Genomic DNA, 14,460 nt, shown 5'->3' on the forward strand with positions numbered 1-14,460 from the left:
TCACAATGAGGCCTTTGATTCCCCTATGAGGTTTCGGAGAGATGGGGGTGGCGGGGCCGGGTGGCTGTCCCAGGTGACATGCTCTCAGAGGTCCTGGAGAATGAGAAAGGGGGCCACGGGGCTACAAGAGCAAAGCACTTCATTGAAGGTGCAGTCTTAGAAGGAGAGAGAGAGTTTCTCCCTTACCCTGCTCTAGCTCTTGGGTGCGGATGGAAGTCTGTTTTATTATCTGTTTGTGTATAGGAATGTGTATGTGAGTGTGTGTGTGTGTGTGTGTGTGTGTGTGTGTGTGTGTGTGTGTGTGTGTGTGTGTGTGTGTGTGTGTGTGTGTGTGTGTGTGTGTGTGTGTGTGTGTGTGTGTGTGCATGTGTGCATGTGCGTGTACTTGTGTGTGTGTGTGGGTTTAGTGTACTGTGTAGTGTACCCTGGGCCCGGGACAAACTCATCTGAAGGGCCCCCTTACTCAATACATGTAATGTATTGAGAATTCGAATCTAAGCCCCCCCACCCCCTTCTCGCTCTTCCCGGGACAACTGAACCCTTTGTCAACCCCCCCCTGTCAGCTTCCCTGATGTGTCTCCCTGACTGTTGCATGCAATCTTCAATGCCTAAACTCGGTGGTTGTGTTGTGTACAGCACTTCCCTTTTTCTCACAGCCTGAAGCATGGCAATGCAACTCAATTAGAAGGGGATTAGACTGAGATATCTGCTGGCATTTCCCATCTAGCTCGCCGAGTCCTTGTACAGGAATCTGAGAACAACACTACACTACATGCTACACTGTAGCTGAGATCGGAGAATTGGAGACCTGCTGCACAACGAGAAAGCAATATGACTTGCACTAATGCTTTGGATATGGGGGTATTGACATAATTGCGCTGAATATATTAGTTTGTGTGTGTGTGTGTGTGTGTGTGTGTGAGAGTACTGCACCAATCTACCTTCGCGAGGCCACTGCTATTGGAGCACACTAACAAGATGGGGCCCTCGCTCCATGTGGGGCCCAAATCCTGGACCCCATATGTTGCAACCCCTTTTGCTGGGGTAGTTTTTTTGTTACTGCTAAAAGTAAAAGTGTAAAACCTTTACTCACGGACAGGTTTTAGGGATTGTTTTGGTTTGGGCACAGTTTAGCATTCTTTCGCTATTGTTATGGTTGATATGAATGGAAGTCAATAGGAGGGCCCCACAAAGATAGGGTGCGTTCAGGTAAATTGGGCCATCAGGTAAATTGGGCCGGATAAGCATTGGGTGTCTCATTTCTTTTAATTCTACAGACCAACCACCACAAATGTACTGAAATTGTTGTAACATTACTACTCTATCTTTTTAAAGTCATTTGAATAGCATAACACTTTTTTGATGGGCAGGGGGAAACCTCATATGGAGAGTGACAGAAGAAAGTAAGAAATCGTCTAGATAAGATAGATAGATAGATTGTGATATTCTTTGGGAAACCGATGTGTTGAAAAATAAAAAAAAATGGAAAAATATTAAAATATATTAAAATCACAATAGGTGGGCCATTTTACCTGAATGCATTTTTTCCATCCAGGATGACACACCTGTCACTAAAACATGTACCAATGTCTAATTTTTACATTAATCACCTTGTTTTTTCTTATGAAATGGAAGATTATGAGTCACTTTATGCAATCAAACTAAACTTTGGATAATGTAGTGATGTTCTTCCACAGATTTCATCAATCTTTCTGAATATGCCAAAAAGTGGCCCAATTTACCTGAATGCACCCTACATATTAAGGTGTGTGTGTGTGTGTGTGTGTGTGTGTGTGTGTGTGTGTGTGTGTGTGTGTGTGTGTGTGTGTGTGTGTGTGTGAGTGAGTGAGTGAGTGAGTGAAAGACAGAAAGAGAGAGAGAGTAACAGAAATGAAGAGACAGACAAGGAGTTGAATATTCAATATCAGATTGAACTTCAGGTGAACTTCAGACACCGACCATCTTTAAATATATCTCTGTGTGTGTGTGTGTGTGTGTGTGTGTGTGTGTGTGTGTGTGTGTGTGCGTGCGTGCGTGCGTGCGTGCGTGCGTGCGTGCGTGCGTGTGTGCGTGTGCGTGTGTGTGTGTGTGTGTGTGTGTGTGTGTGTGAGAGAGAGAGAGAGAGAGAGAGACATGGGGAGAGCAGAAAGAGACGTGTAGGAGGAGTCATGTGAGGACCGGGATCCTCACAGGCTTCACCAGAATATTCACCAACATTAGCAAATGAAACCAGAGAACACTACACAACAAAGGTGTCATTAAAAAGGCAATTCAGTAGTTTATTATTGTATTGGAACGCATTCCCCTATGTCATGAACAAATAAGTCAAATTGAACAGAGATTTTACACACTGTACAGTCTGTCACATGGCAAGTCTTACTTTCGGATAACATTTTTTTCTTAAATAAATCATTTTCTGCTGGTAAACATTTAACATGATTTTTTTTCTGACTCCAATTTCCATGACAAACAAAAAACAATACGTTCAACTTCATTCAAAGAGTACACACAACAATACAAATAACAAAAAAAAAAACCAGTGTCCTTCATATCTTAATACAGACATATACATAAATATGTAAGTAAAAGGTGTGCAAATGAGACAATATAAAAAATATAATATAATAACGAGGTGCGTTAACAATGGATAACATACGTACATACAGTACTTAATCCTTGTTTGGTCCGCACACCGATCTCGTCCTTTTCCGGCAGAAGAATAATATCTACATACAGTATACCATGTCAACATCTGAATACAGCTGAAGCCCTCTATACTGACAAGGTTATTAGCTTCGATCGGTATAGACTCACAGTAAATAGAATTCAGTGCATCCAAGACCCTGTTAATGCAAGCCACACTGTAAAGCATTGCAGCTAGTTAAACCTAAAAAAGTAAGTTGCTCTGCTGCCTCAAGTTTGTCAATTAACTCAACTTGAGAAAGTCTAGAGTTGAGTTAAGCCTTGAGCTGAGTTAACTGACAAACTTAAGCCAGCAGGGCAACTTACCTTTTTACATTTAACTAGCTTGCAATGTTTTACAGTACATAAACACAAATCATGCGTTCTCTATAATATGGAAATGTAGTGTATCTGTATTGGACCAGATGAGCAAAAAAAAGGAAACTGTTGGTGGTATTTTCATGTACATGGTAAACACGGTAATTGTCAGTTGTGAATCGTTACAGATCCCCCCATAATGTGACAGAACACCAAGCAAAACATGCAAGACTCTTTATGCATTACAGTGTCTTACTGATACCATGGTGGTTTGTATGACTCAGCTTAGCTACATACGGTACGTATGTTTATGGGCATCAATCGTGGTTCACTCAACTGAGCAGTGGGGTGGCAACAAGTGCTTGACGGCCAGTGCCATTGTTACATCAATTACAATTAAAAAGGGCGTAGATTTTTAGCCAATCTTGTCTGATGGGTGTCGGTAGGTGACTAAAACTTCCAATAAAATTTCCATGTTGCGTATATTGTTTGATCTATTAATGATACATGTTGTGCTACTGCGTATGGTAGTCGGGGGATGAATTCACAATATTTTTTCACATGAACTAAAACTAACAATTTAAGCTAGTAACGACTAGCTTACGCATGTTGAGGACATCTTGGTAATATACGTAACTACTGATATGTCGTTCTTCAGTCCGTCAATTTTGCTTCTTACTTGAAAGGTTAACTAAACGTCTTATTCGAATGTTTTGATGATTCATGGAGTCAATTTTTCAATTTTAAACCAATAAAAAGCACTTATCATTGACTGGCCTTCTCGTACTAGTTTCCTCATCTAGCTACGAAGCTCTGTCGTTTCACCACCCCCTCCGTGCTGATGGCTCCTCCACCCCCCACCTCTCGATCAGCATGTTCAGTAGGAACCTTGCCCGTTCAGGAATGCTTTCGTAACATTAAAGCGTTAATGCCTGTCATTTGTGTGAATCCCCACGTCTATTTTCAGCAGAGTGTGGTGTGTGGGGTTTAGATGTGTTTACATCCCCACCACCCTTTCAACTCGGATTGCGTTGTCACCTCCTGAGGCCAGAGTGACACAGGAGGCAGCTCTGACACTCAGAACGTCCACGCCAGAATGTTCCTCATATGTCAGCCCTGTGCCCTTTGTGTGTTCCAGAATTACTGTGGAGAGGTCAACTGTCCTGACGTGCTTGTTTGGGGTCAGCAAATGGCTATATGACTGCTACGTTTAGTGTGTGTGTGTGTGTGTGTGTGTGTGTGTGTGTGTGTGTGTGTGTGTGTGTGTGTGTGTGTGTGTGTGTGTGTGTGTGTGTGTGTGTGTGTGTGTGTGTGTGTGTGTGTGCGTGTGTATGTGTATGTGTGTGTGATTGTGCGCTCTATTCTGTTTTGGTGTGCATGTTTGTTGTAATGTCTTTCTATATGTCAGTCTATATACATACAGTATGTCTCTGTGTGTGTGTGTGGCTGTGTGTGGGTTTGATTTGTGCCTGCTACTGGGTTGTGTGTCCGTGCATACTTGGCAGTGTATAAGCGAGGTTGTGCATTCTCATCACTCCCCCCCCCCTTCTTGGAGCGCCTGACAAGCGGCACAATCGAGTGTTATAAAGAGCGCTCCTATAGATAGCCATGAGCTTTTCACGTGCTTCCCATTCAAGCCATGCAGTGGCCACCAGTCAGACATGTGCCACGGCTATTGCTGCTACAGTACATGCCCACCTGAGAAGTGTTGGGCAAGGGGGGCAGGTAGAGGTGATGGGGGTTTGACATGGGTTACGTAACAACCATTTGAATTCATCTACAGCCTGATGATGGTAATCTGCACACGTCTACAGGCTTCATAGACACGTCTCTAACAAAGCTGCGCTGATTTCCAAGTGGGTAGATGTGGGGAGAAGTGTGGAGTGTGGGGGTAGCGTTTTACAGTATATGTGATTGCTTCTCTTGTCCTGTTTCATTTGACTGTGTGTGGATTCTTTTTTCATTGGCATTTACTTGGTCAGGAAATACTCAGTAAGAACTCATTGTGTTCATGCTTGGATAATGGACGTATGTATGGTACAGTCCAACAGTCGACCAACCAACCGACTGCACCGCACCTCACACCCCCCTGATTTTTAGTTGGGGTGCGACAGGTGCAGGGCGACCAGCATGGAGGCCAGGAGGACGCTGACACTGGAGATGACCGCCGCACAGCCCGACCGGTACACCATCCTCCCGTTCAGGGGCTGCACGGGACGGAATGTGCCCACCATTCTCTTACCGTCGCCAAACTGCAGGCTGGAGAATGCAGCGAGCTGTCAGGAGAGAGACAGAAGGGGGGTTGGGCATAGGGAGAGAGAGAGAGAGCCATGAGGAGTGTGTGTACAGCTGACGAACAGCACGTGTCTATCACGTGTATTAGGAACAAAAATAAACAAAGTAGACAACAGGCCAGCAAAACAACATAACAAATATGATCTACAACTTCATAAAAAATATGAGAAATGTACAATATACTAACATAACATGATGTGGAAAGCAGATAAAACAATGAGAGAGAAAAAATGACTTAATGGTTTAATCCAAGCACTAAAAGGAGAAGCACATAAAAAGAAATCCATAAACCGCTCAACCTGTAATGTAATGCCTTTTCATAAAACCTTGTTTAACGGCTAGTAGTTATAAAGGCAGGAACTGAGGGAGCACTGACAAATAAACTGGCCGTTCCGGTGTGAGCAGAGACCATTCGGAGAAACACCTGTCCCCCTATAATTTCTGTCCAGACTGTGGAACGGACTGAGCTCGGCCAGGGGGAAACAGGGTCAAAGCAGGGACACAGCCAAGGAGGCGAGGAGGAGAGAGCCAAGCAAACACGGACATAGCCAATGGAGCAGAGGCATAGCTGAGGAGGTGGAGGCCATTACCAGGAAGAGGAGAGCTACTGGAGGATGGATGGAGGATGCAGAATTGGCCTCGCTAGTTTAGTTTGTGTAAGCCCACCCTACTGTGTTGTAAAGGAGTTATGTATACGGTTTTTGGCTAAAACATTATACTTTTTTGTAGCTTCGAGATGGGTAAAAACATAATGACCGCTTGGTGATAATTAACTCATTCAACTTTTAGGATTCCCCATAAAACATCCAGATCTCAAATGACGTAATGACCTCTGAATTGTGCTTTTGCGAGACGTTGAACAAAACCTTGTGCAGTGATGATGTCGAGCCTTGCGTTCCAAGGCCACAAACAACGGGAAAGGGCAGGAGGAACTAGAGTTCCACCCATTTTTAACTGTCTTACCTGTGCCTCGCTAAGGGGGATAGGGGTCTCGAACACGGTCCAGACCACTGACTCCGTGCAGCCCGGTGTGGTGAGAGAGCCCTTGTAGCGGTAGTAGTTAGTCATGTTGGCCTCATTCAGGATGAGCTGGTGGAGGGAGATGGGATGCAGCAGGTCATTTGTGGAGTCTGCAGGACAAACGGACAACTTGTGAGTTTTTCGCACAACTTGACGTGGCAAGTGTACTGGAAATGAGTGAACGAGTAAATGAATCAGGTAACTATAGAAAATCCTGCACAATAGTCAATATTTTGGGGCTTTTTGCATTCAGTAGGATAGTAGAGTGAAGAGTGGGACAGGAAATGGGTGGGAGAAGGAGAAGGGGAAGGGGAAGGGTCGGGAAATGATCTCAGGCTGGATTCGATCCCGGGTCTCTGACGCCCCATTACAACTCCTTAGCCTTCTGAGCCAGGGCCGAGGCCCACGCAAGCCGTTTCTCGGCAACTTGTTTATTAACCCCTTTGCACAGAGCTATGTTATAATCTTAGTGTCAGCAAAATTGTAACGACCAAGTCTTAATCTGTTACTTGAGGGCCTCTGTAATGTCATAACAATGTTGTTATAATGTAGTTGAGTCTTTTCAGCAATGAGTGAACGGGCCCGTCGGAGGGCCCATCTGCACAAAGAGGCTACAATACACAATGTTTCTCCCTTAGACCCTAAGACCAAAATGTTATGTACCTGAATAAACATGTTGTTGCAAAATGCCTAGTGTGCAGGCTTTTCTGCAGGACAAACAAAATGTCATTGTCCCTCTTGCTTGGGATGAACAACAAATATTTTTTTTCTGACAACTAGTCCCTCAGCTACAAGGCCAAAAACTCACATGGTGTTTTATTTTTACCTTTGTTTGTGAGGCTCTTCAAAGCTTCAACGATGGGCTGATAATTTCTATTGGTTGCTGTGGCTTGCTGGAATTACAAAAAAACAATACAAGCTTATAAGCATGACACTGCTTGCTAGAATGTTGTCTCAGCATACTGGGTCAAAGGAGTTTCACAGGATTTGCTGAACACAGGCACTATTAAACTAACCTTAATCATTAATTAGCTGAACCTATTAGCTTAATTGGTAAATTGGTGACTGACCTCATAAAAGAATCCAAGAACTGCGACTCCATTGGGGTCCTTGAGCGCATCTCCCAGAGATGTGTACTTGTCCTTCATGTGCACAATGTGCAACTATGGATGGAAAAAAAAAACATAAAGATTTTTACTCTCTTAAACTTTCTTGATGTTAAATCTCGAAAAACTCACATATCCTATGCAGTCAGCGGTGCTGCCCATTGGGAAACTCCAACTCCCATTGTCATTGTGACACAGCACTCCACAGCACACAAGTGAACACTGCACACTGCACACAACGAAATTGCATTTATGCCTCACCCGTGCAAGGGGGCAGCCCTCAGTGGCAGTGCGGTGGGACGGTACCATGCTCAGGGTACCTCAGTCATGGAGGAGGATGGGGGAGAGCACTGGTTGATTACTCCCCCCACCAACCTGGCGGGTCGGGAGTCGAACCGGCAACCTCTGGAATGCAAGTCTGACGCCCTAACCGCTCACCCATGACTGCCCACATATTGGTACTCAAGTCTGAAAGACCAATCTTAAGAAAGTACTACAATGTTGAAATGATCAAGTGCATGATTCATGCTTACGTGCATCATCATAATGTTTTATTTATTTCCTGAACATCTTAGGACCCTATTTGAAGACTTTCATGGGCAATGTCGTTAAAGAACATAGCTACCTAAATAAATCCGAGAATTATCAAATATGTTTTTAAAATGTTGAAGTTTCCTGCATTCCATCCCTACAGATTGAAGTTATGTTGGTGTTAGATGGATGGGTTAGTTTGTACACCAGTTTTTATGTTTTGCATAATACGTACTCATGATGTCTCTATGTTCCCACGTCCCAATGGTCAAACAACTTAAAGAAACTCCCGCACACTGACCATTTCGCTGTTCTTTCTTTAATAAACAACGTTTCGGTACTAGACCTTCATCAGGCAAACCACGTCCCAATGGTCCCACAGCCCAATGGTCCCACTTGACTTTTAAAGACATGTTTTGGCTCCCATTGGTTCCACCAAAACCTTTCCCTAAAATCCAACCTCATTGGAATCATGCCTAAACCTTATTCAGTTTTAACACCAACGATATCCAGATAATACCTCTAAACCTAAATAATGACCTCTAACTATGCTCTACCCATAATGGACTTACCAAACCTTTCCCTAACCATAACCACAGTGGAATCATGCCTAAACCTAAGTCAGTAAACACCAACAATATAATACAACAAGATGGCCTACTTAATTACCTCTGTTGGTGAAAACCAAATTATTTTCATAAAATTAGCGTTTTTCACCGTGACACCAGACAAGTTCCATTTATGAAGCAAAGCAGGAAAAAGCAACTATTGGTTTCCATACAGAAGTGGGGTGTACGTTCACATCTATGACACCGGAGGTTACTATTCCTGCTTCAAGTGCATCGAATCGAAGGTGCGTGACATCACCTGATGAAAAAGGCTAATTGCCCCTTGACCCTTAGCTAGCACCCACCTCCATTGGGTACTGCTCTCCATCGATGGTGTGTTCTGAGCCGGGTCCCCCATCTGTACCCCAGTGCAGATGGAACTGAACCGCCTTGTACCCCCCGTCCAAGTTTCCTCCACTCACACTGGCATCGGGTTTAACATTCACCTTAACTGCAAGTATGAATAAACAGACATACATAGTTGTAGCAGATGTTCCAACTGATGCAGCTTCAGTTGCAGTAGCAGATGTTGCTGATGATGCAGGTGTATCTCAATATGCATTCAACAGATGCAGTAGGTAGTGATTCAATAGACATAGACACACAGACACACACAGACACAGACACACAGACACACACACACACACACACACACACACACACACACACACACACACACACACACACACACACACACACACACACACACACACACACACACACACACACACAAAAACTTACAGAGCAACAGGCAAAGTTGTTGGAATCCAAATAGAACAATTACTGGGCAATATAAACACATTATCCCAAGACATTACAAAATCCTGTTTAACAATACAGTGGAGGGTCATTTTCATCTAACCTCTCCCATGTACTGGTTTGTACAAGGATATTGTCTCGATACTGTTTTTCATGAACATCTTTCTGAGTGTTTGTCTTTGGTGTTGGGTTTGGGGTTAAGCTGGCCAACAGGATATGATACTCCTGCGTCATCTATCTTTCTGCACCACTGTCCTGGTCATGTTTCCAATTGTCCCCAAAATCACCCTTTCACAACAGTACTAAGTTCAAGGTCATCTTTCCATTACCTAAGGATGCAAGCAGGGAGGGTGTAGTGGCAGTGTTTTGCAACGGGTTCAATAACGAGTGCTTTTAGGAGATAGAGAGGCAGGAGACATCCACCCTTCCCTTGTGCACCAGGAGGAGAGCAAAGACAAAAACATTTTTCTTTTCTTCTCACCCGAATGGCCATTGTTTGTCAGCTGGGCTCTGAAGCCATGCTCGTAGCCTGTGAACTTGAAGGGGGTGAGGCGTTCATCTGGAAGCGTCTTCCTGGTGACGATGTTGATGGGAGACTGTTGATTGCCTCCACAGTCAGTACTTGCCTCTGACCAATTCTCTGGTCCTGCACAAGTGGACGGGACAAAGACATAACTTAGGGTTCTCTCTAATATCCAAACTCCCGTCCTCCCTTCGCTGCAATTCTAATTGTATTTTCTCATTAGCAATCGGGATGGTGAATGAAGACCCCCAAAAGGTGTTGTGGCTAGGCTGACAGTGGGGAAACGTTATTGTTATCTCCAAGGAGGCGGGGCATCAGTGAAACGCAAGGCCACAAGCACAGGCTGAGGACAGGAGTCAGCATATTGGAAAGAACTCTTACAGTCAGGAAAGCCGACTGGCGAGACAAAGAAATGTTGAATGGACATTACAGGGCAGCTGTCAGCCGCATTCGTTACAATAAACTGGTCACCAAGGTCAAAGAACGCCCACAGATGGCGTTTTTATTTTTTAGGGTTAATGTTAGGCATTTAGGGTAGAGATTAGGGTCAGAGTAAAGAGAGTTAGGGAGAGGAAGCGTTAAAAGAGAGCTTACCTTTGCAATGTGTCTCACATGTCACCTGGGTTTGGTAGCACCAGTCTAGGCATGGGAAAGAAATACAAGTACTGCATATTAACACAAGGGTGGGAAAATCAATCTATGACTGACAATCAATCAAAGCTGTTGAAGTCAAAGGAAGTTCAGTTTTCAATCATCGTCCTCACCTGATGGGATTACTCTTTGAGAGCAGTTTACAGTAATTTTGTTTAAATTAGACCCTCATGTTAGCACCTATGGGTGTGTACTTAATGATATTCAGCCATCCATTCTTGCTAGATTATTAATCATGTGACTCAGAGTTGAACTACAAGTTGGCCAATAAGCCAAGCATGTTTATTTACATATAAAACCAAAAACGTAGCATGTAGTTTGGCCATGTCAAAAGCCCCGTAGTACTTCCCTAAACAGTTCTCCCAGTTATCAAAATGTGACATCTAATGACTACAATGACCTAAAGTCAATAAACACTATTATCAATATTTTATCCAAGAAAAACAACAAAAAACAATTGAATTTGGAAACAAGATGGTCACAGGAAGGACTGTAGACTTATATCCTCTGGAAGTTTAATCTTTAGTTTTTTGTTATTTTTTGAGATTTTAATCGTATTTAAGCAATAATATTTAGCGAGGCATATCAGCAATAGTTGCTTTGTTTCCTTTTTCATAAACACGGAATTGTTCCAGCTTCGCTCCAACAGTCAGCTGCTGGCCATAGAAAGCACACAAACATGCAGGAATCTGTCCCATTGTTTTGCATATGTTATAACACACACACACACACACACACACACACACACACACACACACACACACACACACACACACACACACACACACACACACACACACACACACACACACACACACAGTGTGGGCCGTGCCTCTATCTCCGCGCTATCTGAATGTACACAGCCTCAAGCCCCTCCACCGTAGGGGTCGCTTCTCACTTTGTTTGTCTCAGAGTATTAATATTTCACAATGGAGATCCATGTTGCCTTCATTTGCTGCAAAGCTCTTGCTATCTCCAAGATGAAATATTGATGGAAAAACCTGACATGCCCTTTAAGAAAGAGGGGGATGCCCGCTCCCCTCCCTTCCCCCACCACCATACATCTAACTTTATTGTCCAGGATGGGAAGCGTATAACAAAAAAGGAGTATTGTCAATGTTTCACTTTGATTAGTTGTCTTCTGTATAGCCAAGATGGCATTTCTTACAACATCCCAACGGGGTGTATTGCTCTTGGTGAATTACCTTCTATTTTATTATCACTGCATACTATAGAAAAGTCAGAAACAAGAGGCTATCGCCTGCATTCAATGGACATTGTCAGTGACCCCAATGCAGGCACATCCTTGTCGTGTCTGACACATTAATGTAATGTGAGTGCATACGACACTCCCAGAAAGATGTCCATGGCATGATGCATGCTCTCAAAACGAATCTTAAAACTTCATAAAATGCCTTCACAAATTGTCCCATCATCAACCTGCTGTGTGTCCCCAACGACCCTGAACATCTGATATTAATCTGTTAAGAATAGCACAATTGGGTGTTACTCGTAAGCAGCAGGTTCAAGTGAAACTGGCTCAACATTTTTGGATACCTCTGACGCTTGGCACCATTTCTGCGCTTTGAGCGTATTGTTAGAAAAATAATAGTATTTCAATGCAGTAGGCATGGGCCAGTTGGAAAGTTGTCAAATGAGCTCCACGATATTATCCAGTAATTCATTTGCGCTATCTTCTCAGACTTTCACTTTGATCTCTGGCCGCTCAGTGAACGAAGTTAACACTGAACAATGGGTCTCATAGCGCACAGCCAAATCCCCAGAGAGCGCGTTTGAGCGGCCGAATAGGAAAACGACATAGAAAAGCAAACGCCAAAGTAAAAGAAAATAAACACTTCGTTCTGGTTCAAACTAACACAATGTGCTGTAAAGCACTCTCTCCGTGCTGCCTGAATAGATCAAGGCTCTTTCTCAATCCTGCCCGACATGAAACGAACATATGTACATTACAAACAATATGCTAACCCGGAGGTTCGATAGGCAAAACAAGGTAGGCGATATGATTTACGCGCCCGTGCGTAATAACACACCCACAGGGTATGGGTAGGCTGTAGAGTTCTAGCCCATAGACAATTCGTCACGCACACCACCACCGTTTACTGCGCTGCTGTGATGCTATGGGAATGTGTATCACGCGTGCAAAAATGACATATTTTTCGTGAGAGGAAACTGCAGAGGCGACGCATGGAGTCTCCATGTAATGATCATTCAATGCATTTGGGATGTGTAAATAACAAAGCCACCGAGAGTCTATCGTTATGTCACACCAGTAGAGTGAAGATGAGAGGAAACAAAACCACCCCAAACTTCTGTCATTTCGCACGTCATCTTTGCCACGGTGCTGATTATATCAGCCTGCATATCACAGAGACCGATACTGGCTGATTAAATACAACTACGAATGGATGACTTGAGTGTGTTGCCAGCGTAGGTTAGAACTACACGTCGCCAAACAACGCCGGCTGATATCACGCTGCTCCCTGGAGCGGCGATAGATAGAGCTCCCGCGCTCCACTGCAGCCTGCTGCCAACACGCGAATCTGTCTCATTGGCTCGCGCTGGCATCCGCCGTGAGAGGGAGTGCAGGTGCACAGCGGGGAGAATGAATGACCGCGAAAGCAAGTCATTTACATTATTCGAGAGGCGCTATGGCAGGTTGATATAGTGTTCCATAAATAGTAGAATTCTCCGCAGGGAAAACTGCCGTCGTTATTCTAAAATACACACGGGAACGACATTTTATGTCAGCATGGCGCATTTTATGGTGCCGTGTCAGCGCCCTTGGGGAATTCGTGAAGCGGAGGATCGATATATTTTGATGTCTTGGACTGGGATAAATACTGTATATGATCTTTCTGACCAGCCAGGTGATATGGGTAGTATCTGCGCCAGATGTTTTGTTGCATTTCAAACGTACTAATCGAAATGGCTTAACTCAATGAGTAAAGGTAGATTTCGACTGATTAATAATAATGTTTTAAAATTTTGTGTGATAGGACTACTACTACAGAGTTTAATTAAGCGGGCTTGCCACGCTTAGGCATACAGTAATTATGTGTAGTTGTTTAATCCTCTTTTCTCACATCAGTCAGCTTATCAGACCGTGTAGGCTATCCTGCATCTACGTCTTATTCTTTTGTAATCTTGGTGAGGCAAAGACGCGACTCTTCCCTGCAGGTAGGCTATTAGTTGCACATAGCAAAAACAAAACACTACTTATTTTGAGTAGGCCTATTCAACTGATTGGATTTGCACATTTCATTTCAATTTCTGCAGTAGGCTAAATTTAGACAATACAATTACCAGCCGGTTTCCAACTTGCAAACGAAATAATGAACAAGAAATGCGCAATTAGTTTACTGAATTTATGGTAACCATGCTCAAACTGCGCACACTTTCAATCAAAAACAAAAGAAAAAAACACATGAAACGAATCTTCTTCGGAATGCGGGGGTTCTTCATATATTTTGCACACAAAAAACACAAGACTGGAGACAAACACACACACGTGTGACTTGTTCATTCAAAATAGATGCAATAAACTTACCTGCACCATAGCCCAAGTGGAGACAAAATACCAGGAAAAAAGTGGAAATTAGGATTTGCATCTTGGATAGCCCTCTTCACCTGATGCGGCGACAATGTGGGTTCGGTATTGAATGTGATCACTATTTCAGGGGGGTCTAATACTTATCTATCACCCAAAGGCGCGGCAGGAAAGAGAGTGTGGTCCCTCCCCCCTCGACGCACCTCAAATATACTCATCACCAACTCATGGAGCCATAGACGCCTGTCAAATGCCATCGAGCGCAAACATTTTTAAACCAGTTCAGCCAGTAAATTTTAACTAATTACTTCTGCGAAATTTCTGTGTTTTGGAGAATAAAGAAATGTTTATCTTGGAACCGTACCAGAAATCCCACAGTGCAAATGAAAGGAATAACGG

The 14,460-nt window shown here is 43.6% G+C and overlaps 1 protein-coding gene across 1 annotated transcript; it reads right to left on the minus strand.

Annotated features, from left to right (window-relative positions):
• Window positions 1-2,253: 2,253 nt before the first annotated feature.
• On the minus strand, window positions 2,254-14,225 carry ca4a (carbonic anhydrase IV a). Its single transcript, XM_063204116.1, has 8 exons — window positions 14,062-14,225; window positions 10,437-10,481; window positions 9,801-9,965; window positions 8,866-9,011; window positions 7,386-7,478; window positions 7,142-7,208; window positions 6,259-6,425; window positions 2,254-5,276 (listed from the first exon to the last, which is right to left on the minus strand). Exons 1-8 carry the CDS (start codon window positions 14,120-14,122, stop codon window positions 5,097-5,099), a joined length of 924 nt encoding a protein of 307 aa, XP_063060186.1. The 5' UTR covers window positions 14,123-14,225; the 3' UTR covers window positions 2,254-5,096.
• Between the last annotated feature and the right edge of the window lie 235 nt (window positions 14,226-14,460).

The sequence above is a fragment of the Engraulis encrasicolus genome, chromosome 7, assembly GCF_034702125.1.
Source record: "Engraulis encrasicolus isolate BLACKSEA-1 chromosome 7, IST_EnEncr_1.0, whole genome shotgun sequence".
NCBI classification, from domain to species: Eukaryota; Metazoa; Chordata; class Actinopteri; order Clupeiformes; family Engraulidae; genus Engraulis; species Engraulis encrasicolus.